This window comes from Leptosomus discolor, chromosome 1 (genome assembly GCF_034619465.1).
Source record: "Leptosomus discolor isolate bLepDis1 chromosome 1, bLepDis1.hap2, whole genome shotgun sequence".
In the NCBI taxonomy this organism is placed as follows: Eukaryota; Metazoa; Chordata; class Aves; order Leptosomiformes; family Leptosomidae; genus Leptosomus; species Leptosomus discolor.
In genome coordinates this window covers 23,740,649-23,765,577 of record NC_141391.1, presented here as the reverse complement: position 1 = coordinate 23,765,577, position 24,929 = coordinate 23,740,649, and the positions used below count along the sequence as shown (strand labels likewise).

General features: G+C 47.2%; 1 protein-coding gene across 1 annotated transcript; it reads left to right on the top strand.

Moving 5' to 3' along the window:
* Nucleotides 1–1,748: 1,748 nt before the first annotated feature.
* On the top strand, nt 1,749–24,869 carry SLC7A1 (solute carrier family 7 member 1). The gene is made up of 11 exons (XM_086476324.1): nt 1,749–2,132; nt 5,608–5,766; nt 8,012–8,186; nt 10,089–10,213; nt 11,815–12,037; nt 12,874–13,013; nt 15,285–15,387; nt 20,221–20,432; nt 20,777–20,925; nt 23,354–23,462; nt 24,197–24,869. The coding sequence occupies exons 1-11, from the start codon at nt 1,763–1,765 to the stop codon at nt 24,304–24,306; spliced, it is 1,875 nt and encodes a 624-aa protein (XP_086332450.1). The 5' UTR covers nt 1,749–1,762; the 3' UTR covers nt 24,307–24,869.
* Nucleotides 24,870–24,929: the final 60 nt, after the last annotated feature.

Genomic DNA, 24,929 nt, shown 5'->3' with positions numbered 1-24,929 from the left:
TCTGTTGCTTCTTATGGTGGTTCCTCTTGATGCAACAAGGGTGCTAATGGGATATACTGCTGCTCAGAGGGTGGTTCAGAGGTGAACAGTTCCAGGCAGAGCAAGGGACTGCCCATGTCTCTGGGGCTTGGATCACTTACGTTTGCAAAAGGAAGGCTGAGAGGTTGTGACTGATCTGCAATGGTACACTGGGGTAACCACCCGAGTGGTGAAAGGCCATTCTTGGCACAAAAGCGTGTGACTGAACACTGCCTACCAAAGCATTTTGGCTGGAGAATAGAGGGTTGTTCGTGGAGCTTTCCAACAGTGGAGATAAGGCACCTAGAAATTTTTAAGGGAAGGCCTGATGTTGTGCCATGGTTGCCTGTGACAGCTGGGGCTCGACTTGGTGGTGTAAAAAGCAAGATGCTTTTTTGGATTTAGGTACTGTTATGAGGAGGAGCTCTCTAGCCACTCTCTACAGGCAAGGACAATTTTGAAGCAATGTACTTAATTATTTTCAGAAAGAGTAAGGCAAAACTTCCATACTCGGGCTGTGTCAAGGTCATAAATCTTGAAAGGACAGCTTCCCTCATGGCACTGGTTCCACACATGTCCTCAAGGAGCTGACCCCACTGCTGGCTGTGTGGTTTGACCGATTGTAGCTTTTAGTAAGTGCTGTTACTGTCTGTGTCGGGTGGACGCCTATACAGATGGTCAAATTTGCAGGCTTGATGGGTTGCATAGCAAAATCCTTCCCATGGTGTAGCGCACTGCAAGATATATGTCTGTCATGGGACGAGAAACTGTGGAAGGATTTCCATCCTCAGAGAGGGATTTGCTTTACCCTGCTGTTAATCCCATCATAAAGCCCCAAGCAGGGAAGCTGCACCTGAACTGCTCACACGGTGAAACTGCTGCACGCCACTATTTGGCTGTGCCAGCAGGTCCATACACAGAGATAGTGCAGTTGCTGAAGTGGGACAGTAGCTGGAAACTCTGTCCCATGGTTTCATTAAATGGCCCTGTCCTGCCATGGTTCTGTCCTGGGTGGGACAGGGAAAGCCAAAGAGCCCCACTGTGCTCTCCCTTCAGTTGTTGCAAATGCGAAATAGCTTAAGCCTTTGCCTCAGCGTCACCACGTTAATAAAACTCAGTTCTGCATGTCCTTTTTCCTAAATTATATCTGTTTCAGTCTCCAGCCTGTGGCTGGAGCTTAGAGAAGGCAAATGTCCCAGTGGGGTCTGTTTGACTGCAAATGGTGGTTGTGCACTAGGGACAGAAGCATGTGTGGTGCCTTATTCTGGGGTGTAATACTCACTACTTAGTTCACCCTGAGACTTAAAAAATATATAGAAGTATGTCTCTCTCTATATGTGTCTGTCTTCTTTTAAATCCCAGCCCAGGAAAACTGCTCTGAAATCTGAAAGATGGGCTTTGCATTTTGGCTTGCCCACTTGTCTGTGGACTGGGTGGTTGTGGAGTGGGGTGGGAGCTGGGGTAGAGTGCTGCGTCTCTCCCGGGATTGCGCAGGGTTTGCAGTGTGACTGGGAGTGGGAAGCAGAAAATGCTTTGGTTTTGTCTGTTTTAATTCCCTGTACTAAGCCTAGGTAAAATGCTGAAGGAGACATTTTGCCGTGTAAAAAGGTGGAAAGTGGGAAGATGCATTTGTTGAGATGTAACAGAGCTGTAGCAGTGTACCTATGCAGTGATGCTGTTTCGGGCAGTGTACCCTTGTCCAGATAATGATGGCAGCATCTTTCTTACAGGCCCAAATACGAAGATGGAGTGTCAGAAAATTATCAATTTTGGAAACCAGCTTCTTCGTCGGAAAAATGTGGACTGCACTCGAGAAGAGAGTCGGCTCTCACGATGCCTCAACACATTTGACTTAGTGGCTCTGGGTGTAGGCAGCACTTTGGGTGCAGGTGTCTATGTACTGGCTGGAGCCGTGGCACGGGAAAACGCAGGACCTGCGATCGTTATCTCTTTCTTGATTGCTGCTTTGGCTTCAGTCCTAGCTGGGCTCTGCTACGGAGAATTTGGAGCTCGAGTTCCTAAGACGGGATCAGCTTATCTCTACAGCTACGTAACTGTGGGCGAGCTGTGGGCCTTCATCACAGGGTGGAATTTAATCCTCTCCTATGTTATCGGTAAGTATGGTGGGTACGCTGCAAGAGCCTAGCTTTAGTCCAGGATGGCAGCCTAGTTTGTAAGATCAGCCTTGTTTGGGTGCCTACGTTACTGTTACAAAATAGGCACTGCGCTCTTGCACTCACGGAGGACTTCAGGACTCATCTGCGGGGTGTGTTGTTGTGTCTCCTGTCAGTCAGAGAGGTGAGTGGTGTGCTCTGGGATGAGAGTTTGTTCTGAAGCTGGATTATTGCTGCTGCGACTTCCTCTGAACTCCACTGGCATCCTTTTGGCATCCCCTGGCTGCTGCAACTTCCTCTGAACTCCACTGGCATCCCTTTGGCATCCCCTGGCCGCTGCATACTTGCCAGGGAGCAAAAGCATGTCCCTTCCGCTGAGAAGGAAGCCACTGCCAGAAGGATGCTTTTACACAGCAGCATCTGTACTCCTGGCTGATCAAGGATTAATTCCTGGTCACTTTGAGATCTGTTTAAAGTACCTGGAGATGAGAGTTTTGTGTTAGAATGGCTGCAAGATTAAGCGTAGGATGATCTGCAGGACCACAGTCTCTGAAACGTCCAAACTAAATCCCTTCTGAGCCCTTGACTCCCACTAGGAGAGGCCTTGGATCAAGCTGAGAGCATGCAGTGTACAACTCAGCTGATATATTAAAACTAAGCCACACTTTGCTAATTAAGGATTCGTGTCTCTTCAAACACATTCTGGGCACGCTCCTTGTCATCATGCCTGTAATTAAGGCTGCAACCAACTTGCCAGTTGAGACTGAAGACTTATTAGTTCAAATAAAAACCAATGTTATGCTAACTTATTAAAGGGAAGTGGGTTTTTTAAAATGCATTTTACCGGATGTGTGTTATCTTGGAGATTAGTTCCTATAGTGCTGGGGAGGCTGAGATATCAAGAACGATACAGTGATGTAGCAGCTTCTTGTCTGAGATCCTGCTGACTCTGCTCTGTGTGCTATCTGAAACCTTTTCCTCCTCCTCTTTTTTTTTTTTTTAATTTTTTTTTAAATAAGAAATGAGAGGATGAAAAGCCAGGGTCAATTAAACTCCTCTCCTTAGGAAATCCGAGTCCTGTGGTTCTTCTATGAATCAGGCTCACTGCAAGGAGGGGATAAAAATAGTTTTTAAAAAAAGTAAGCATATGATTTCCTTCGGAATTCTGAAATGGACTCTGCTTAGGCTACAATGTAGAAAAATTGAACAGGCTTCTTGGTGATTTATCTTCTGTTCCAGAAAGGTAGCGATAAATTGTCTCCTCCATGCTTCTCATCTAGTTATGTGGCCCTTCCCACCATGATACCGAACCACAAAAATGACTGCCATAGCTGTGGATGCTGTCCCAAAACCTGATTCTGCAAATGTACGATGAGAAGATTTGTATACTGAATGTTACGCTCCCAGAATCTGGGCTGAGGCTGGTATTTCTGAGATTCCTTTTTTTGTCCTCTCATAATGGTTTTTGAACCACTGCCTCAGTTTTTGGCTGCTCAGTGTATTATCACAAGGCAGAAAATTCAGTAAAAAATAAGAAGATACTGTCCGTGAATGTGTTCAAACACAACTTTAATGCAGTCCTGTGACAGAAAAGCGTGCTTGCAACTGGCTTCCTCGTAATTTGAGAGGAAGGGTAGCTAAGCAGGAAAAACAACTGGAGGAGGATATTGGCTGTAACAGGTATCTTTATCTTACTCAGCTTCTCCCTGTGCTAATTGCCCCTCTTGTGAGCCAGGACAACTCCCAGCAGCTTCGAGGGTGTGGACAAAAAAGATGTGTTGGCAGGTACATGCTGCAGTTCAGAGCTGGGGCTTGAGAGGGGCAGAAAGCCAGGTTTTTTTCTCAGTCATGCTGCAGAAAATGCTGTGCAGTGCCACCAAAAACAGACAGGGTGGTGGGAGCTTGCATCTATAAGGGGCTTGGCCACCTTGGTGTTTTCACACTCAGGTTTCTGGACATCTGTTCAGAAAGTGTTATGGGGGTGGAAAAAGAAATCCTGGGGTCCCTGGATGAGTGGCCAATAGCTTGTAATTAATTGAAGTGACTTGGCTCAGGGGAAGACTGATGTGGGGTCTTGGAGACTGGTGACAAGAAAAAATTGGAATGCAACTCATCAGTTGTGGTCTAGGCAGAAGGAAGAAGGTGTCCAGGACCGGAACAGAAGCGTCTCAAATCAGGTCTGTTCTGCAGCTTGTTTTGCAGTGTTGCAAAGCCGAATTGGGGTGGTAAGTGTTCCCAGCTTTGCTGCAGGTGCTGCCCGCCGCTGCTGCAGAGGATTTAGCTGTAGGGGAGCATAGACGTTGCATGATACGATTGCAGGTGCCGGAGCTGGGACCTGAACACCCGCCTGCAGGTGCGTGTGTCAGGACAAACTGTTCTAGGTAGAAGGGGGCCCCTGACGGCGTCCTCTGAGGAACTGCTCTGCAAACCAAAACCAAACTAACCTCTTTTTTTAACTAGGTAATTAGGTACAGTAATAATTATATCATGCAATTAGATGCTGTTATATTTAGTGTACTTTATAAGACATCGGGAGTATAATGACAGCCACTTCAATGCAGGAGAGGGAGAAGTTGGCTGTTACCCAAACCTACTTATTTTACACAATGCTGTCGCTGTCTGATGGTAGCTTTTCATTGTTACTGTTTCAGTTCTCTGCAAGGACTCTTCTGGCCCAGACAATGTCCTGGACCTGGTCCCCAGGTTCAGTCCTCACCCCAGCAAGCTGTGCATGGTTTGGTGCTCTCGGGAACCGCAGCAAACAGCGGCCCCAGAGGGGGAAGTCTAAGCACTTTGTGCAGGCGGGAGTCATGCCACTTGCTGGAATCATCACCAGCATCCTGCAGTAAGCTGACTTATGCTTAGATAACCTATAATTTATATCTGAGTCTTTATCCCACTCAGGTGCTCTAGCACCAGAGGTTGGAGAAGACCTGCACGTTGCTGGAGTGCAGTGCTTGCAGGACTGGATGAGTGTTGTGGTCCAGGCTCTGCTGCCAGAGGCTGTCTGGCTTCTGTAAGGTCCCTCTGCCTGGGCGGTGGTCGCCTGGCTGGGGCTGCCAGGGATTTCTGCTGGTATGAGAAGATACTCAGACCTCTCTAGTAGCAGAAATCACCAGGTTTGGGGGAAGTTCAGGTTGCTGGGGGCATAAGGAAAAAGTCAGTCTAGGCTGAGTCTTAAGGCAAAGTCAGTATTTACTAAGCAGCCAAACCACTATAAGGATTTTTTTAATCTTGTCAGCTGAGTAGGAGTCTGAGCCCCACCAGCTGCGTGTGTGTTACCATCAACGCAGATGCCAGGCATGGATACAGGCTGCAGGCTGGACCTGCAGAGGAATAGCTGCTCCCAGCTCCCAGGGAGACCATGCAAGGTTGCTTTGAGGCCCGCCATGGCCAAGAGCCCTGCAGGGTGCCCCGTGTTTGGAACGTGTGCCAGACATGAAGGGTGATCTGCATCCTTTCTGTCCTCTGGCAGGAACATCGAGTGTGGCCAGAGCCTGGAGCGCGACGTTTGATGAAATCATAGGCAACCACATTGAAGAATTTTGTAGGAAATACATGACGATGGATGCACCTGGAGTGCTAGCAAAATACCCAGACATCTTTGCCGTGGTGATAATCATCATCCTAACAGGTAAAACCTTGGAGAGGTTTATGACTCTTAGACCTCCTTCTTCTGTAATTTCATTGTTTGCTTTTGGAATAGGCACAAAGTCCTGATTTATTTTGGACAACATATTAAAGGCTCTTTCTTTTCTCCAAGTGTTGGATTGACCTATATAGCTGCTGTGGAGTTAGCATGGGGCATAGCCTGTTTAGAAAGTTTTTAATTAGAGGGGAGCATTCTTGATATTTTTTGAGCCACTTTAAAAATCTTCAGTCAAATTTTATATAAGGAAGAAAAGAAAAGATGATTTGTTATCCTCAATCAGGTATGGAAGTTTAATACTTCCCTCCACAAATCCTATTATATACAATAATTTCATTCTGTTGCTCTACCAACCTTATTCCCCCTTTGATAATCTGCCAGTTTTCTGTGCCTTGAGCCAGGAAAGTGAGGAAAAAAATACAGGACATAGTAACAACATCAGGTACTACTGTTTTGGTTGTTTTTTTATTTTTAAATACATATGGGCTTCAGCTTGCAGCAGTGAATGCAAGACTCCGGATAAATAAATCTGCGATAAACTATCAGGTCCTCTTTTTTTTCTGAAAAACTGCCACGGCTTTGATGAGAATTTGAAAAAGACTTGAAAATTTGCAAAATTAAAATTATTCTGAACTCTTACCTCTGCTCCAACTGGATCTTGCAAAGCATAGCCAAATTTAGGCAAATCTAAAAATTTGTTCTTCTCGCATACCTCTGTCTGGTTTCCAGAACGTAGAAGTGGCAGTATCACCCTAACAACGTTATCCCGACATTTCACACTCTGATCTGACTGTCTCAGAATGTGAACTGTGCTCATGGGGACAGGCTTCATAAGCAAGGGATGCTTTGCCATCTGGGTTTGCATTTGCATCTAAGCCTATATCGAGGACTGCTGAAGTCAATAGCAGCCACACTGTATCTGAATGGGATTTTGCTCTTTGTTCGTTTTTATGTAATAGGAATTACTCTAGTTTCAAATTAGAATCTGGTGTTTCACCTCAGATACAGTTTGGGACTCCTCACTTTAGCATTACCGAGGCGCAAATTATACAAATTACTAATGGCTTTATTCCCCTGCATGGAGCAAATTCCCTGGATTTTAATAAAAAATGCAAACCATTGTTTTCTACAAAAAGCTGCTGGATGAGCAGCTTGAGCCCCAAATATAAGCACTGCAAGTTTATTTCTGCTTGCACTGTCTTGAGCTTCAGATTTCTACAAGCTACCTTACAGGTTTTCTTGGACAAGTACGCAGTTTTATTAAATGCTCCCCTGATGAAGCTGTCTCATCTTATTTCCTCTTTTCAAAGAAGGAAAGTTGAGTGCACGGGATTCTCCCTACTCCTTGAAGTGCCTTGGACTAGCAATAAGGACACTGTGTTGTGCTTCTGTTCCCTCAGGCCTGTGTGAAGTTTTTTTTTTATCTTCTCCCTCAGACGCCTTCTTAGATTTGGGTTAAAGCTTTGGGTTCTTGAAAATCAGGCACCTGAAGAGCAAATACAAGTTACCAGAGCTTGTCGTTCTGAGAAGCCAAGCTGTGCCTCAGTGAGATGCTGGTTGCCAAAGCCTGTAAACGTGCTCTTCTTCAGATGGATGCTCTTAAGACTACAGGCTGAAATCCTGCTTTTGCTGAACTCACTGGCAAAGCTCCTGCTGATTTAAATGGGAGCAGGATTCCCAAGGTGCCACCTTCTTTTGTGTCTTCAGCACTAGAAGTAGCTGTCTTCCTGGATTCGGTCCCTGCTCATATTTTCCCCTGCTTCTAAGGAAAGTTGAATGTTGTTCATAACTTCTGCATGTGGCCAAGACCTCTAAGACAATGTCCCTTTATGTAAAACCACCTGGGGTGCTTTCTCCAGGTCTCTGAGTGGAGTTTGAGGCTGTATCTAGGTGGCACAGCATAGTGCCATGAGGTGGCCAGAACTGGCGTTGAAAGCGCTGGAAGCAGCTTAGCTATGTTAGCAAAGCACTTTACCAGGAGCACGTGCCAAATGGGCATGCTGGGTGGGAAGGTGTGTCGCTTCCCAAAGTAGTAATGTCTGGGCTGGAGTCCTTGTCCTCCTGGGTGAGTTAATCCTGACCTACCTGACCTACTTGGCTTTGTGGATAAATGAGGTGTGATAAGTTGGGCAGAGCACAGCATGAACAGAGCTGAGCTACCTCTGCAAGTCCCCAGTGCCTGCTGCTGGTGATGAAGTACCTGACTGCCTGTCCGCCATTTTTTCCCCAGGGCTTTTAATTTTTGGTGTGAAGGAATCTGCCCTGGTGAACAAAGTGTTCACCTGCATCAACATCCTCGTCCTCGGCTTTGTCATGGTCTCCGGCTTTGTGAAAGGGTCTATTAAAAACTGGCAGCTGACTGAGCAGAACATTTACGTCACCAACCACAGCATTTACAGAGACAAGTAGGTTGGATCTTTCCTTCTCAGGTCTGAAATTGATGCATTTTCAATGGCAAATTTTTAGGGGGGCTTGTGGAGTGATTTAGAAAACCAGTGAATGGGGTGGCTCCCTCCTTTGCCAAATGCCTTGGAGGCAAAGCTGATTTCAGTGGGTGTGTGCTGAAAGCAGGCTGTGCTAACAGGCTGAAACTGGTAGGAGGTAAGCTGTGTCAATGTGGGCCCTGCTGCAGAACTGACCAATTTCAGCCTCATGACCAATCTGGCATCCAAATTTGGGAGAAAAGAGCTTTTTAGACAACCTACTCAAGGGTACACCAGGCTGGCTCTGGTGCCTGTGTGAAGCCATGACCAAGCATAGCTCTGTAGTTTCTTTGGACACTTTGACAGTATCCTTGAGGCACCGTTGTACCTTTTGGAGACCTTGTCCCAAGTGCCTCAGTAAAATAAAGGCAACTTGCAGCTTGTATTAATGTGTTGCAGCAAGCATAGCATGAATCTGTTTTTAATGACATTTTGCTACTTGGCCAAAATCCTGACTTCCTATACAGGATCAAAATTAAGATGCTTACAAGGGTTGCCAGTGATACAAAGTTGTTTATTTTTGCTTGAGACTGTATAACACAGAATGAGGGCCTTGAAATATTTCCATGTACATTAACTCAGTCCTGGCTTGCTCTCTAAACGCTTTCTGCTGGCCTGCAAGGACGCACAGTTTGGCAAAAACTGGAGAGATTCATAAATGTTGCATGGGTCAAGTCTGGCTTGTGTACAAGCCACTTATTGAACGTCTCTGCAAAATTCAGTCTGCTGTGAACAAATTGCTTCCATAGGAAGGGTCCCCCTTCCTTCCCTACTGCTATTCCCATGCAAGGAGCAATTAGTGCAATAGCTTCAAAGTGTAACTGTAGCTCTTTGACCCGTAGCACTTACTATTTTTGTAAAATCTGTCTGGGGTTTACTTTACTTTATCGTTCTTTGCAGAGTAATCCACATTTGGGCTGTGCTATTTCTGCAAATAACAGGCCAGTTTTCATCTAAGTCTCAACAGAGCTTCTACGAGAGAGTTCAGATGCTTACACCTGATAAGACTTGCAGATTTGGGATTTACTTTAATTTAATTGCCTTAATTCATCTTTAAAAAGGCTTTTCCCTAAAAAAGTTACCTAAGTCACTTGAACTGAAGGGTGACTCAACGCACACATGGATCTGGGGTCCTGATCCAGAGTACACTGGGATCAGTATGCGTGTCTTTGTTTACTTTAGTGACCTTTAGATGAGGCTTAGCAAAGCATTTGGTGCATCAGGGATGCAGTCTCCTCTTATCCCTCAGGGTCACAAGCATGGCTTGGGTATGAGCTTGGCACAGGGAATTTTGAAATTGAGAATGGAGGATTGTGTGGATTTTAGACAGTCATGGCACTCTCCATTGCTCTCTGATGTCTACTCACCTGCACTTTATCTAAAGTCCATCTTAGGTGAAAAGTGGATGGTTTACATGTTTCTCAGTCTTCAGCTTTCAGAATTACATGTTGTGCTTTTTCGAAAGCTTATTTTAAATGAATACATGTATCTACACACCTGCAGTAATATTAGGAGAGGAATTTTAATATTCATGCTATTTTCTCCCTGTCTTAGCCCAGACATTTTCATTTGCCCCAAAAAACAGGTGGTAGGAACAAACAATGAACCATTTTTATTCCGTGCATTGCCTGGGCTGTTGCAGGCCAATCCAAAGCTCAACAGTGGGTAGGGCTTAGCATTTTGCCTGGTATTTGTATGCTAGCATATGAAAGGGAGAGCGTGTTCCTTCAAACCCCAACTTTGGATTTTGTTATGAGCTATATGAATAGTTTTGTTACTCCCACCTAGGCAGGATGACTTCTAACCCAATGCCATGCTTTTTAGTCAAACAGATGAAGAAATGCTCTATGGTGTTGGAGGGTTTATGCCCTATGGATGGAAAGGAGTCCTCTCAGGGGCAGCCACATGTTTTTATGCTTTCGTGGGCTTTGACTGTATCGCTACTACAGGTAAGAGGGAAGATGTTTTCATTCCAGTTATGAACCTGGTGGCTGGTAGATTAGCTTTCAGTAATGTTACACAGCACAGATAATGAGTAAATCAGGTCACTGCATTCATCATCCCTCTGAACTTCAGCCCAAAATGTACTTTTGGCTCAGCTGCTCCTAATAGTCAAAGTGCTGAGTATGTCCAAGTCCCTGGGTGCTTGAATGTTGACTTCTAGCTGCTTTGGCAGGCAGCTAGACTGTATAACCCACAAAACGAGCTTTTTTCTTTCTTTGCCTGCAGGGCCCAATCTCATGGATGGTCACTGATGACACTAACCAGGTCAGACTCCACAGAAAACACATCCAGCTTTACCAGTTAGGCAAAATAGGGAAGGTCCAGGTTCAGATGCCTTGTATGACTGGTGAAGTTTGAACCTTTGACTCCAGATGATGCTTTAATCAACAGATTATTCTGGGGTAGAGTTTTTCAGTGCCTTCAGATGAAGAAGCTCCACTGGTATTTAAAGAGCCAGAGAAAGGGGGAGCCTCTGGGGAGTCATCTGCAGCCTTAAGCTGTGACTCAAAATCAGGAGAAGTTTTTATCTCCAAAGGTTCAGAGAACTTCTGAGAGAGAAAGCATCAGCACTGTCGTATTTCTTCTGGTTAAGAAGAATCTTAATTCCCTGGAGAAAGGGAGGATTATCCTTAATTTCACGTTTGGCAAGACCTGAGTTGCTTCAAAGCTGGAGGGAGGAGGAGATTGTCACAAAGGCAGATAAAGCAGTACTCCCTCTTGTTCCAAGGAGTTTGAAAAGTGCTGACTCCATTGCTCCAGGCAGCCCTAGCGTTTCTACTTGAAGGAGATATACATTCATCTGCCTTTAACTTATAGGTGTATGGATCTCTGCTTATCAGTTCATCCTCCTGAAGTGCCAAACCTCAGGAGCTCTTGCTTTCAAAGAAGAGCAGCTTTGCAGGACAGGGAAGGCTCAAAGCTGTTTCTCAGTTAATCAGTGCCTGAATTTTGAGGGTTTTTTTTTAACACATTTGTCCCAATTTCATTGTCGAAAATTTTCAAAAAAAACTAGAGGGAGTCCTTTTTTTTTCAGAGTGATTTTCAAAGATCCGTGTGATTTCCAGGTGCTGTGCAAAGTCTGCCTTTCCCTGGAACCGGGCACCTAAGGTGCCACGTTCACTGTGTAGTAGTTCCGGGGGAGATGCTAACTCAAATGGTCACCCAAGGATTAGCCCTACAACTGCACAATAATTTCTTGTCCCATCATTTGTGATCATTGAACTTGGGGCTGCACCATCAGTGGGATAGCAGCATTAATTGGAGGTAAAAATAATCCTATTTGGGGAAAAGACTGGTTTTTATCCAGATCATTTTGTGCCTGAGTTTACAAGACCTCCACAAATGTTTCTCAGGAGCGACAGCAGCAGCAGCAGTGGGAGCAGACAGGCTGTGGTATGCCAAGTGGATGAGGCAGGCCATCAGCAGCATCATAGTCAAACAGCGCCTCACTGCCCACAAAGCCTTTGGAAGCCCCAGCTAGCGTGCCCTAGGTTGGGGTAAAGTTCTTGCTCGTTGTTTAGCTGATGTTTCTATTTCTTTCTTCTAGGCGAGGAGGTAAAAAACCCTCAGAAGGCCATTCCTATTGGCATCGTGGCATCTCTGCTCATCTGCTTCGTGGCTTATTTTGGTGTGTCAGCTGCCCTGACGCTCATGATGCCTTACTACCAGCTGGATACCAATAGCCCTTTACCCAATGCCTTTAAATATGTGGGTTGGGATGGAGCCAATTACGCAGTAGCTGTCGGTTCCTTGTGTGCACTTTCTACGAGGTGAGACACTGCTCTTCCTTTGTGCATCTCTCAAGGCAAACATGCATCTCCAGCTCCTTTTAAAAAATGGTGCATGTCAGGGCTTTGCCTTCATTGTGTTCCCCTGGGTCAAGGGGGCTGGGATCAGGGTTGAAATTCAGAGCTATTGACTTCAAAAGGACCAGGATTGCACCCTGTGATAGATTCCAGAGATGCACGTGACCAGTGTCACTTCAGAAACTCCCATTTTAGCAGCAGACACAGCAGGTGCATCTCTGGAATGTAAATCTGGATTGAGTGACTAAGTCATGGAAGCAACTCCACAGGGCAGGCATGATTTGCCCACAAGACATCCCAGCCTGCTGGGTGGCGAGCAGACTTGTGTGAGGTGCAGGGTGCATCTTCTGGAGCATATGGGGCTTACCATGTCCAGGGCCGTCTGTCTGCAGGTTGCTTACAGGACAGCCATCTGGATGGAAGGCAGGGCAGGCTGGAGGCAGGCTATGTCCTGTACCCCCTGCACTCTGGAGGCCTGTTGTTTCAGATCAACTTAAACACATTCAATTAGGTGAGCAACTCTTAGAGGCTCATAGAAGTTGCATCTCTTACGCTACCTGAAAGTCAGACCATTTTCACACCCCGTGGCTCTAAGTTTGGGTATCCAAAAATCTTAGAGCTGCACCTCAGTTGCCAGCTATCAGTAACACAGGTGTGCAGAGGGAGCCCTCAAGGAGAAGCTGAAGTGAACAAAAGCCACCTGTTCTGTGTTTGTACTGCCATAAACTTGCTTTTGTTTGTGTGCCTGTGCTCAGCAGGAGGTGATACAGGTAGACTATTTCCTTCTTCTGTGTCCTTAGTCTCCTTGGCTCCATGTTCCCAATGCCTCGAATAATTTATGCTATGGCAGAAGATGGACTTCTCTTTAAATTTTTGGCTAAGGTCAACGAGAAGAGAAAAACTCCAGTAATTGCAACAGTGACATCAGGGGCCGTTGCAGGTAAGATCCAAAGACTTGCACAAACGTGTGGAAAGGAGACATAAGGTCGTCCTTGGGGCAGATAAGTCCATGTGACTCTAGCCCACTTATTAATTGGATGTCTTGCACAGCACGACATCCCCCCCGGAGGGTGCCTTGGGTTTCCAGGGCATGCCCTGGAGGGATGGGTCCCTCTTTCTCAGAGCTCATTGCTGCCATTCCTGTCTCATGCTGAGAATTGCCTTCACCTGCTCCCTGGGTGCTCTGCTGGCCTTAAAAGTAGTTAACCCCCTGCAAGGTGGCAGCCAGCGGTGCCCCAGCATCCTTGTTTGTTGGGCTGGCTTGGCTGAAGACAGCGCACTGCCTGTGGGTTGCGGCTCAGCAGAAGGTGCCAGAGCAGCCGGAGACAGGCAGATGGTCCCTGTGGCACTGGCGTTTGTTAATCAGTTAGTCACAGCTGGCAGCCATCCTGTTCTCCCCTTCCCTCTCCCGGCCCCCAGGAATATGGGAATTAAACCTCCCAATGGCAAGGATGAGCAGCTTTACCCTCTTCTTGCAGCCACCCCCTTCCTCACGATGCCTTGCAAAGAGGAGAGCCTTGCTGCTTCCTCTTTACCTGCTGCTGCAAATGCAGGATGAGCCATTGGTATAACATGGTGGTCATGTTGGGTCATATTTACTCCTGCTAGTTTGGGAGGAGGCAGAGATAAAGTGACTCTTCTGCGGGAGGCTGTGCTGGTTTATTTATTAGAGGAGGCCATTCTGCATCCCGCAGCAGCTGGGCCATGCTCGTCTCCAGGAGGGATTTGTAGCACGTGTTTGACCTGCGGATGCACATGGAGCAGCCCCGGCACAGCCCCGCTGCCATGGAGGACTGGAGCCACCCCCAGCGCTGCGCTGGGAAGGATCATAGGATCATAGAGTGGTTTGGGTTGGAAGGGACCTTAAAGATCATCTAGTTCCAAGCCCCTGCCATGGTCAGGGACACTTCCCACCAGACCAGGTTGCTCAAAGCCCCATCCAGCCTGGCCTTGAACACTGCCAGGGAGGGGGCAGCCGCAGTTTCTCTGGGCAACCTGTGCCATTGTCTCACCACCCTCACAGTGAAGAACTTCTTCCTAACATCCAATCTAAATCTCCCCTCTTTCAGTTTAAAGCCATTACCCCTCGTCCTATCACTGCACTCCCTGATCGAGAGTCCCTCCCCACCTTTCCTGTAGGCCCCCTTTAAGTGCTGGAAGGCCGCTATAAGGTCTCCCTGGAGTCTTCTCTTCTCCAGGCTGAACAACCCCAACTCTCTCAGCCTGTCCTCACAGGTGAGGTGCTCCAGCCCCCTGAGCATCTTTGTGGCCCTCCTCTGGACTCACTTGAGCAGGTCCATGGCTTTCCTGTGCCAGAGGCCTCAGAGCTCGACACAGTACTGCAGGTGGGGTCTCACCAGAGCAGAGTAGAGGGGGAGAATCACCTCCCTTGACCTGCTGGTCACGCTTCTCTTGATGCAGCTCAGGGTATCATTTGCTTTCTGGGCTGCGAGCTTGTGTTGCCAGCTCATTCAGCTTTTCATCCCCCAGCACCCCCAAGTCCTTCTCTGCAGAGCTACTCTCAATCCCCTTATTGCCCAGCCTGCATCTGTGCTTGGGATTGCCCCAACCCAGGCGCAGGACCTTGCACTTGGCCTTGTTGAACTTCATGAGGTTTGCACAGGCCCACCTCTCCAGCCGTTCAAGGTCCCTCTGGATGGCCTCCCTTCCCTCCAGCATGTCGACCGCACCACACAGGTTGGTGTCGTCAGCAGACTTGCTGAGGGTGAAATGAAATGGTCCCATGCTTGGTCCCGTTGTGTGTATGAGCCTGGTTTTGCCTTAGCTGAGCTGAGACACTGGAGTGAGGTGCTGTCTGTCCTTCATGCCCTCTGCCTACTTCCAGGAGATAATTGTGGCCTCAGGGGTGCTGCGGCTTGCGCCAGGGTCTCCGGCAACGAGGCTGTGCCTTAAACGCCTGGTCATTGCTGGTAGTTGGGTGAACATTCCCCTATGAGACAAACTGGCTGGCATTTACTGTAGCAAATTGCTCCTCTGGTTCCAGCCAGTGAGGCTGTGCTGGGACAGCCTGCAAGCCTTGGGGGTACTCATGTGCCAAGTCCTGCCTCTCCCAGTCTCGGGACAGCTCGAGCTTCCCAGCTGAGTCCTGAGCAAGTCACATGTGTGCTGCATTGTCATTAACACTCCTGAGATGTGCACGTTCTGCTGCGTTACTGATTTTCCTTCCCTGTCTCACCTTCCTCTCCTACAGCTGTTATGGCCTTCCTCTTCGACTTGAAAGATCTTGTGGATCTCATGTCCATCGGGACCCTCCTGGCTTACTCCTTGGTGGCAGCCTGCGTGTTGGTACTGAGGTATGGGTGTAGAAGCAGCCTCTCATGTACACACATACAGAAATCCACACAGTAATGAGGTGCCCTGATAGTTCCCATGGACCTGGTAAAACCGTGAACATTTCCAGCTATAAGCATGTGAAGAACTTGTTTCTTTAAGCTCATGGGGGATTGTGCTAGTTGGATCTGCAAGGGGGTCCTCTGAACTTGTCTAACCTTTGGTCCATGCCACTCCTGCTGTGGTCAGCCCTCAGTGCCCTGGGAGACTGGCCAACTGGTAGGGATGAGACATGGGTGGTCCTGGATGCCTGTATCATCATCACTCTTGTTGCCACGGGGGATACAGTTTCAGGTCATCTTACTTTTGAAAGGAGATTCAAGATAAAGTCTAGCAGCAGGAAAAAAGCTGAGCATGTGTTTGCAGCATTAGTGCCTTACTGCGTGTCTTTTAGAAGTGCTGAGCTTCCATAGCTTCCCTAACCTGAGCTGAAATTAGAGTGTCTCGTTGCTTGGCACCTCACAGACAACAGCACTCTACCCATGAGAACTGTACTTAGAAGATCATGTTACTGAAAAATACCTTTATGTGTTCACTGACTTTTTCAGAGTCAGATGGAAGCTTTTTACAAGCTCACAGCAAATGCATTGAACTAAAAACTGTCTGGCAGCAGGTGAAGGACCAGTGCTGTACTGTAATACTGTGCCTGTGCTGTCCACCGTGCCCGCTGAAAATCCTTGATGATTTCCTTACTTTTCCTCTGATTTTCCAGTCCCCTTTTCTCTGTACAGCTGTAAATGACTTCTTAATTTATTTTTGCAAGCTGCTGTACCCATTGTATGGCATTTTCCCCATTGTAGATTTGCAGAGTTGACAGCCTGTCTTGTAGCAGCCTGGGCAGTGATTTGGCTGCCCCGTTGGCTGCCTAATGAAGTAGCACCTGAATTGTTTCCAAATCTATAAGGTCCTACCACTAATACCCTGCTGTGGCTGGAGCCAAGGATTTCACAGAAACTTGTAGAATCTACACACCTGCAGTTAGGACATGGTTTAGTGGGCATGGTTATATTAGCTCAACGGTTGGACTTGATGATCTCAGAGGTCTAGTCCAACCTTATAATTCTATGATCTACACGTTTTTTGAACACCTCCAGGGATGCTGATTCCACCACTTGCCTGGGCAGCCTGTTCCAATGCTTGACCACTCTTTCATAAGACATTTTGCCTAATACCCAACTAAATCTCCCCTGCCACAACTTGCGGCCATTTCCTCTTGTCCTATCGCTTGTTACTTGGGAGAAGAGACTGACCCCCACCTCACTACAACCTCCTTTCAGGTAGTTGTAGAGAGCGATCAGGTCTCCTCTCAGTCTCCTCCAGACCAAACAACCCCAGTTCCCTCAGCCGCTCCTCACAAGACCTGTTATCCAGACCCTTCACCAGCTTCGTTGCCCTTCTCTGGACACGCTGCAACACCTTAATGTCTGTCTTGTAGTGAGGGGCCCAAAACTGCACACAGTATTTGAGGTGCGGCCTCACCAGTGCTGAGTACAGGGGCACCATCACCTCCCTACTCCTGCTGGTCACACTATTGCTGATACAGGCCAGGATGCTGTTGGCCTTCTTGGCCACCTGGGCACACTGCCAGCTCACGTTCAGCCAGCTGTCGACCAGCACCCCCAGGTCCTTTTCCACCGGGCAGCTTTCCAGCCAGTTCTCCTCAAGCCTGTAGCGCTGCCTGGGGTTGTTGTGACCCAAATGCAGGACTTGGCACTTGGCCTTGCTAAACCTCGTACAGTTGGCCTCAGCCCATCAATCCATCAGTCCAGATCCCTCTGCAGAGCCTATCTACCCTCGAGCGGATCAACAGTCCCACCCAATTTCGTGTCATCTGCAGCCTTACTGAGAGCACTCAATCCCCTCATCCAGATCGTTGATAAAGATATTAAACAAGACCGGTCCCAATACTGAGCCCTGAGGGACACCGCTTGTGACCAGCTGGCTGCCAGCTGGATTTAACTCCATTCATCACCGCTCGCTGTGCTTGGCTGTCCGACCAGTTTCTAACCCAGCGAAGAGTGCACCTATCTAGGCCACGAACCACCAGCTTTCCTATGAGAATGCTGTTGGAGACGGTGTCAAAGGCTTTACTGAAGTCCAGGTAGAACATCCACAGCCTTCCCCTCATTGACTAGGTCACAGAAGGAGATCAGGTTGGTTAAGCAGGACCTGCCTTTCATGAACTCGTGCTGGCTGGGCCTGAGTCCCTGCTTGTCCTGTGCATGCGGTGTGAGTGCCCTCAAGATGAACCGCTCCGTGCCCTCAAGATGAACCGCTCCATGCCCTTCTTGTAGGTGGGCGTCACATAGGCAAAGCCTCCAGTCATCTGGGACCTCCGCTGTTCACCAGGACTTCTGATAAATGATGGAGAGTGGTTTGGCCAGCTCCTCTGCCAGCTCCGTCAGTACTCTCAGGTGGATCCAATCCAGCCCCATAGATGTGTGAGTGTCCAGGTGGCACAGCAGGTAATTAACTGCTTCCTCCTGGATTATGGGGGGGTTATTTTGCTCTCCCTCCCTGGCTTCCAGCTCACGGCCTGATTAATTTTAGGATAACTGGTCTGACTATTAAAGTCTGAGGTAAAGGAGGCGTTAAGTACCTCAGCTTTTTCCTCATCCTTGCTGGCAATGTTCCCCCTTCATCCAATAAAGGATGGAGATTCTCCTTGGCTCTCTTTTTGTTGTTAATGTATTTGTAAAAACATTTTCTGTTATCTATTATGACAGTGGCCAGACTGAGTTCTTGCTGAGCTTTTGCCTCTCTAATTTTTGCTCTGTGTGACCTAAGGAGGTCCCTGTACTCACCTTGGGTTGCCTGCCTCTTCTTCCAAAAGTGGTAAACTCTCTTTTTCCTGAGTTCCAGCTGAAGTTCCCTGTTCAGCCAGGCCAGTCGTCTTCACCACCAGTTTGTCTTACGGCACATGGGGACAGCCTGCTCCTGCACCTTTAAGTCTTCTTTCTTGAAGAATGTCCAACCTTCCTGGACTTCTTTGCCCTTCAGGACTGTCTCCCAAGGGGCTCTCTCGACCAGTGTCCTGAACAGGCCACAGTCAGCCCTCCAGAATTCCATGGTTGTGGTTTTGCTGACCGCCCTCCTTACTTGATCAAGAATAGAGAACTTTTATCATTTCATGGTCGCTAAGCCCAAGACAGCCTTCAACCAGCACATCTCCCACCAGTCCTTCTCTGTTTGTAAACAGCAGGTCAAGTGAGGCACCTCCCCTGGCAGGTTCCCTTACCAGCTGTGCCAGGAAGTTATCTTCCACACACTCCAGGAACGTCCTGGACTGTTTCTTCTCTGCTGTGTTGTATTTCCAGCAGACGACTGGTAAACTTGAAGTCCCCCACAAGAACAAGGGCTAGCAATTGTGAGACTTCTGCCAGCTACTTGTAGAATGCTTCATCTGCCTCTTCATCCTGGTTGGGTGGTCTGTAACAGACTCCCAGCAGGAGATCTGCCTCGTTGGCCTTCCCCTTCATCCTTACCCATAAGCGCGCTCATCCTTGTCCTCACGATCGTTGAGCTCTACACAATTGAAACACTCCCTAACATGTGAAGCCACCCCATCACCTCTCCTTCCTTGCCTGTCCCTTCTGAAGATCTTATAGCCATCCATTGCAGCACTCCAGTCATGAGAATCATCTCACAATGTTCCTGTGATGGCAACTAAGTCATAGCTGTCCTGCTGCACAATGGCTTCCAGCTCCTCCTGTTTGTTGCCCATGCTGCGTGCATTGGTGTAGATGCACTTGAGCTGGGCTATTGATTTCACCCCCCAACGTTAGGCCTGTTTTTATCCCCTTTCTCCTCCAAACCTAGTTTAAGGCCTTGTCGGTGAGCATGGCCAACTCCTGTGTGAGAATCCTTTTCCTCCTTTGAGAAAGCTGAACTCTGTCTGGTGCCAGCAGGCCCGGTGCTGTGTAAACCTCCCTGTGATCATAAACCCCAAAATTCCACCAATGGCAGCAGCCTCTGAGCCACGTGTTAATCAGGTGTGTTTTCCCATTCCTTTTGCTATTCTCCCCTGACAGTCAAGGGATTGAGGAAAACACTGCATTTCTCAGCTGGTAATGTTTCACAAATGCCCTCATTGCAAACGCATCCGCACAGGAGTGATTTTAAGGTGTCATTCAAAATGGCCTTTTCCATTAGTCAGGCTTGTGGTTGAAAGTCAATGGCAAAACCTTCTGTAAAAGAGAGCTGAGGCTGGAAGAGGGTTTTTTTTTTTAATAGATCCACGTGGTTGTACATCAGAGACCTGTTGAATGAAGCACTGTCCACACATACAACAAAAAAATTACCATTCTTTGTTCGCCTCTTCCTTCCCTATGGGGCAGCAGACAAACGAGCAGAAATGATGGGGATGGAGACGAATGGGGTGCTGGGAATGTAACTGTGGGGTGCAGTCAGCAGCTGCTGGTCTGCGATAGCTGCTGAGCTGTTAGCTCAGGCACTTTCATGCCAAAACACAAGAGCTGGACTGCCACAGATAACCCGATGGCCCAGTTATAACTGTCTGTCTTTCCCTCTGCCGTTTGCTTCTCCGGTCCTCACTGCTATCACTTGATCATGTTTTGATGACACAGATGATAGGGTTTGTGTAGATAATAATAGCTGACCGCATTTGCTCACATTGTGATGAATTATTCCTTGGATTTACCCCGGAAACTGAAGGCTGTAGGCATTATGTGGGCCTGTTCTGATGCTATAGTGATCTGGGGTGCAGCCATGGCTTTTAAACAGAGAGTACCCTACACCAAGCTAATATGCTCTTTGTTTCATTTCCCTTTTCCTAGGTATCAGCCAGAACAGCCTAATTTGGCATACCAGATGGCTAGGACAACAGAGGAGACAGATAATAATGAGTCTGTGAGCACCAGTGAGTCACAAGCTGGATTTTTGCCAGAGGAAGAGGAGAAGTGTTCCCTTAAAGCTGTACTGTGTCCCCCAAATTCAGAACCTTCTAAATTCTCTGGCTCAGTGGTGAACATTTCAACTTTCATCATTGGTAAGCACCGGGCAGTGCAGCTCTGGGCCAGTGAGCCAGCTGGTAGGTCCTTGAACTCACCATGGTGGGACAGCTCACCTCCTGACTGTAATTTTGATGAGCTTTCGAAATGGCCAAAATAACTGAAGATCTACAGATTAAATTTATGACTTGAAAAGAGATCCAGGGATGGAGGGTGGGGAGTGTATAGGGGGAAGGGTATATCTCTTACAGTTAGCTTTTTTGTGTGTTGCTGTTTTGTTTGCTGAGCTTTCAGATTCTGCTTTGCCTGCTTGTGGTTTTGGTATTTTTTTTTTTCCTGTTCCTAAAGAAAGAATTAGTAAGCTTTTGGTGTCTGTTCACAGGTTTCCTTATCGTGGGTAGCTGTATCCTCACTGCCCTTGAGCCAAGCCTTCTGATAAAGTCTGTATGGATTATTGCTGCCATCCTTGTTCTTGCTGTCAGCTTCATTATATGGAAACAGCCTGAAAGCAAAACCAAGCTCTCCTTTAAGGTGCGTGTCCTGGGAAGTGTAGCTAGAGAAGAGCTGTTTGGGAGGTGGTTGGAAGAGGAAGTGCATGTTGGCCTGTCCCCCTGCGAGGGGGTACTTGGCCGAATGGACATGCAGAGGAGGTAGGTATGATGCGAGCTTTTCCATGCAGGGCTGCCAGGAGAGCTGATGGCTTGAGCTCTGTAGCCAGTGTGGCTGTAACCTCTCGTAACCTGCGCTCGTTGTGTAAAGGGATGTCCTACCACAGCCGAGCTCAGCCTCCGAGTGTGGTTTCCTCTTGGGGTCTAACCTCAAATGTCAGCGTAGGTGCTTTGCCGCAAAGTGCGGCACGGCAGAAGAAACGTTGTGGCAAGCCTGCTGCCCAGCAACGCCTCGTGGGCAGAAGCAGATTTGGCACAGAAAGAGGGGCTGAAGAGGTTAGCTGAGAGATTGGAGGAACCCATCAGGAGGGGAAGCCACGTCAGGTCACAGGCAGGAGTAGAGGACTTGGGAAGAAATGTAAATGGTGCTGGAGTCCAGGAGAAGCTGGGATGCCAGAACCTGGTGCAGAGAGGTGGCCAGAAGGGGAGGGCAGGATGCTTTTGAAAGCAAATGGCTGTAGGATATGGAAGAGACAAGAGATCAGAGGAAAAGGGAATGGTTTTGAAGGGGCATGTCAGATCATGAATACAGAAGGAGAGAGAACCCAAGACACAAGTTTGTGTGTGAGGATCAAAGCGGTACTTGCTAAAAGGATCTAAGAAAGTGTACTTTCATGTCCTACTTAGTCCCCATGGAGACTAAGGGATGACCATTCTCTCTTTAACAGCCATAAGTATGAAGAACTCTGTCATTTTCCTGCCCTGTCCAAGCACACCATCCTTTCTGTATTAAAGAAAGAACTGGGATTTTTTTTTTTTCCCCAGTATAATCCTGCAGGTCATGTTTTGTGGTCTGGAACAAGGCTTTCAGGCTATTTCCCCAATTTATTAAATTAGTTTTGAATTCTAATCCTATCCTCCAAACTGCTCTCATTTTGATTGCCCTTCAGTTGCAGTTTTTCTGTAAATTCTCTGATTGTGATAATTTAATCCAGCCAGAGTTGCCCAAGGTAGTGTTTGCAGCTCATTTTGGGGTTATGGTCCCAGAAGTGGAAACAGAAATGTCCATGAGCGGAAAACTTAGGAAATGTCATCTAGACTGTATTTTCTGAACTTGCTTCTGAGGGGATCTGTTTGTCTTACACTTAGGGTATTTTACCTCCTTTTTTTTCCCCTCAGCCACTACCCTGTCCGAAAGAAAAAAAATTAGACCTGTCACTGCTAAATCTGTAATGGCTGTTTCTTATCTCCTTGTTGTCCTGTAGACATTTACAACCTGACTGTCTAGTGATTTTTCTCCGAAGTCTCGTGGAAATCCAAGGCTGACTGGTTTGTTCCCCAGTTGTTTTTCTGTATTTCTTTTTAATAGATAATTCATCTCCTTTCTCCAGTCTTTAGAGACCTTACTCGTCTACCAAGAGCTCTCAGGGATCCCTATTAATAGTTCAGAGGTGACTTCTGCAATCTCTGGGTATATAACTCACCCGCCTAGGGAAATTTCATTTGTCCCTACTGACTTGACAAAGCCTGATTTAGGAAGATACTCTTCCATTTTCTAATTTGTGTGCCCATCTCCTTTCTCTAATGATGTGAACAGCTGTTCACGATAAATGATTTTTTGTTGTGAAGCTTAAATCAAGAAAGGCCTACAACATTTCAGCCTGTTTCTTTTTGTAAATCTTTTTTTTTTTTTCCTGAGGAGTAAAGTTCACTTTCCTCTTGGTTTCACCATATTCACAAACCTTTCTATTGTTATAATTCGTCCTTTCTGATTTTGTCTTTACATGCCTGTGCTATTTCTTTATATTCTGATTTTTGTATTTTGGCTTTACTGTCTCATTCTTCTTTGTATCTTAGATCATTAATACATTCTTGGTACAGCTGCACTCGTCTCTTACAGTATTTCCTGTTTTCCTTCTGCTCTGGGATAATTTGCTCTGTATTGCTTAATTGCCTTGGTACCTGCTGAATGAAGTTCCTCAGGTCCCTCCTCTGATGTTCCCCTTACCTTCTTCTGGTCTTCAGTAGGTGCCTGTCATGATGCAGTCCTTGGTTTTCCTCTTCTTTCCTTCCCCCACAAGTATTTAGTACTGCTGCTAAAACTTGTCTCTTGCCTCCTTCCAGACCACAAAACAAGGACAACCATTCCTAAAACAGGTGAAGAACGTTGTTCACATCCCTCTCCCATGGTGGATTGATGTCCTCCGTTTTGGTCTAACCTTGCCACTTCTCAGATCTGGCAGCTGAAGGGCCGGTAACAGCCGTCACTTCCCGTTTACAAGGGTTGCAATGTTTCTTGCCTGCCCGTTAATCATCCCTATGGGTGTAATGTATCCCTCTTTCTTTTTCAGGTACCTCTTTTGCCCCTTCTTCCTGTTGTGAGTATTTTTGTGAATGTTTACCTCATGATGCAGCTAGACCTAGGCACATGGATACGTTTTGCAGTCTGGATGCTCATAGGTGGGTTTGAGAGAATAGAAAATGCTATTTTCAAAGTTACTAGATTTTGTTAACCATGAATTTATTGTAGTGTTTCAGGGAGGGATTCTGCACTCTCATTGTCCTTGGGCAACCTTGGTGACTTAACTGAAGCCATTTAGGCAGTGTGTCTCAAGCCTTGTTTTAAATTCAAGGGTCACGAAGCCTCTGTGAGGACAAAACAACAACCCATGAACGTCTTGTTGCCAGCAAGAAACCATGCAACATTTCTTGTTGGCTGGCCTTCAACAGCAGTTGAGGTGGTGGGGCTTGTGCTTCTGGAGCTGAAGGAGCTGAGCTGCATCCCAAGCTGCTCCCAGTAACCATGTGGAGAAGGCTTAATTGCCTGAAATGCCCAGGGAATTTGTTACGATAAAAACAAGATTAGTATCTGTTGTAGATGTTTTTTACTGAGTCAGAGGCTGTAGCACACAGAGAGAGAAAGCTCTCTTCAGAGTGGACTGCAGTGAACTCACTGAAAAGCATGAGGGGTTTACTGTAATCAGACCCCCCGTTTGGGGCCTGGGTAGATCATCTTTTAAAGACTGGTGTCTGTGTTAATGGCTTTTTTTCTAAGGAAGGTAGTAGCTGCCCGCTGGAAACTAGATATCAGGATGGCTGGACTTGCCCCTGCTGTAACCTGTCTTGGTGGGTGTTAGTAGCAGTTTCCGTTTCCTTACAGAGCTAACGGTGCCCTCTCCCCTTGGCTTCTGCAGGCTTTATCATCTACTTTTCTTACGGAATATGGCACAGTGTGGAAGCCACCTACGCAGCCTCAGCAGATGTGGAGAGAAACACGGATGCTGGTTCAGACAGCTGTAAATGACTGCATGTTTGGCTTACAGGCAACTGGGGAGTGGCTGCAGTGACGGAAGCTTTGTGGTGGGGATCCTGAACCAGGTTACGTCTGGTTAATCAGTAATGCAGGAATAAGGAAGCGTGATGTGGGACTCCCCAGCCCTGTTGCTGCAGCTTGCAGTTTGCCTAGTAGCACAGTTAAAAAGGATCACAAGGAAAAAAGCCACACCTCTGGCGTACTCCCGGCAACACTGTCAGCTAATTTGGGGCTATGCGCTTCCCTTCCTCCCTCTCCTGTTTTTTTTTGTCTCCGGCGTGTAGAAAGAAAACTGCTTCTGTGTGCCAGTTAACCTTAAATGCTGCTACGAAACCAGGCCTCAAAAAGGTCTTTCTCTCAGTAGCCCCAGGAATTACCTCCCCACAGATACTCTACCTGATTATACATGGAGCAGATTTTGCAGTGCTACTGTCAGGCTTAGACCAGATCCGTCCTTCGCCCAATGTGAGCTGTACCCCACGTGTACGCACAAAAAAAGGCTCTCGCCAAACACCAGCTTTCACCTGGTTAACGGAACACCTGCAAGACTTGCATTCTTTAAAGTATCAGGTCTCATAGTTTTTGTTGTATTTAACTTTTTTTTAACTACGTAC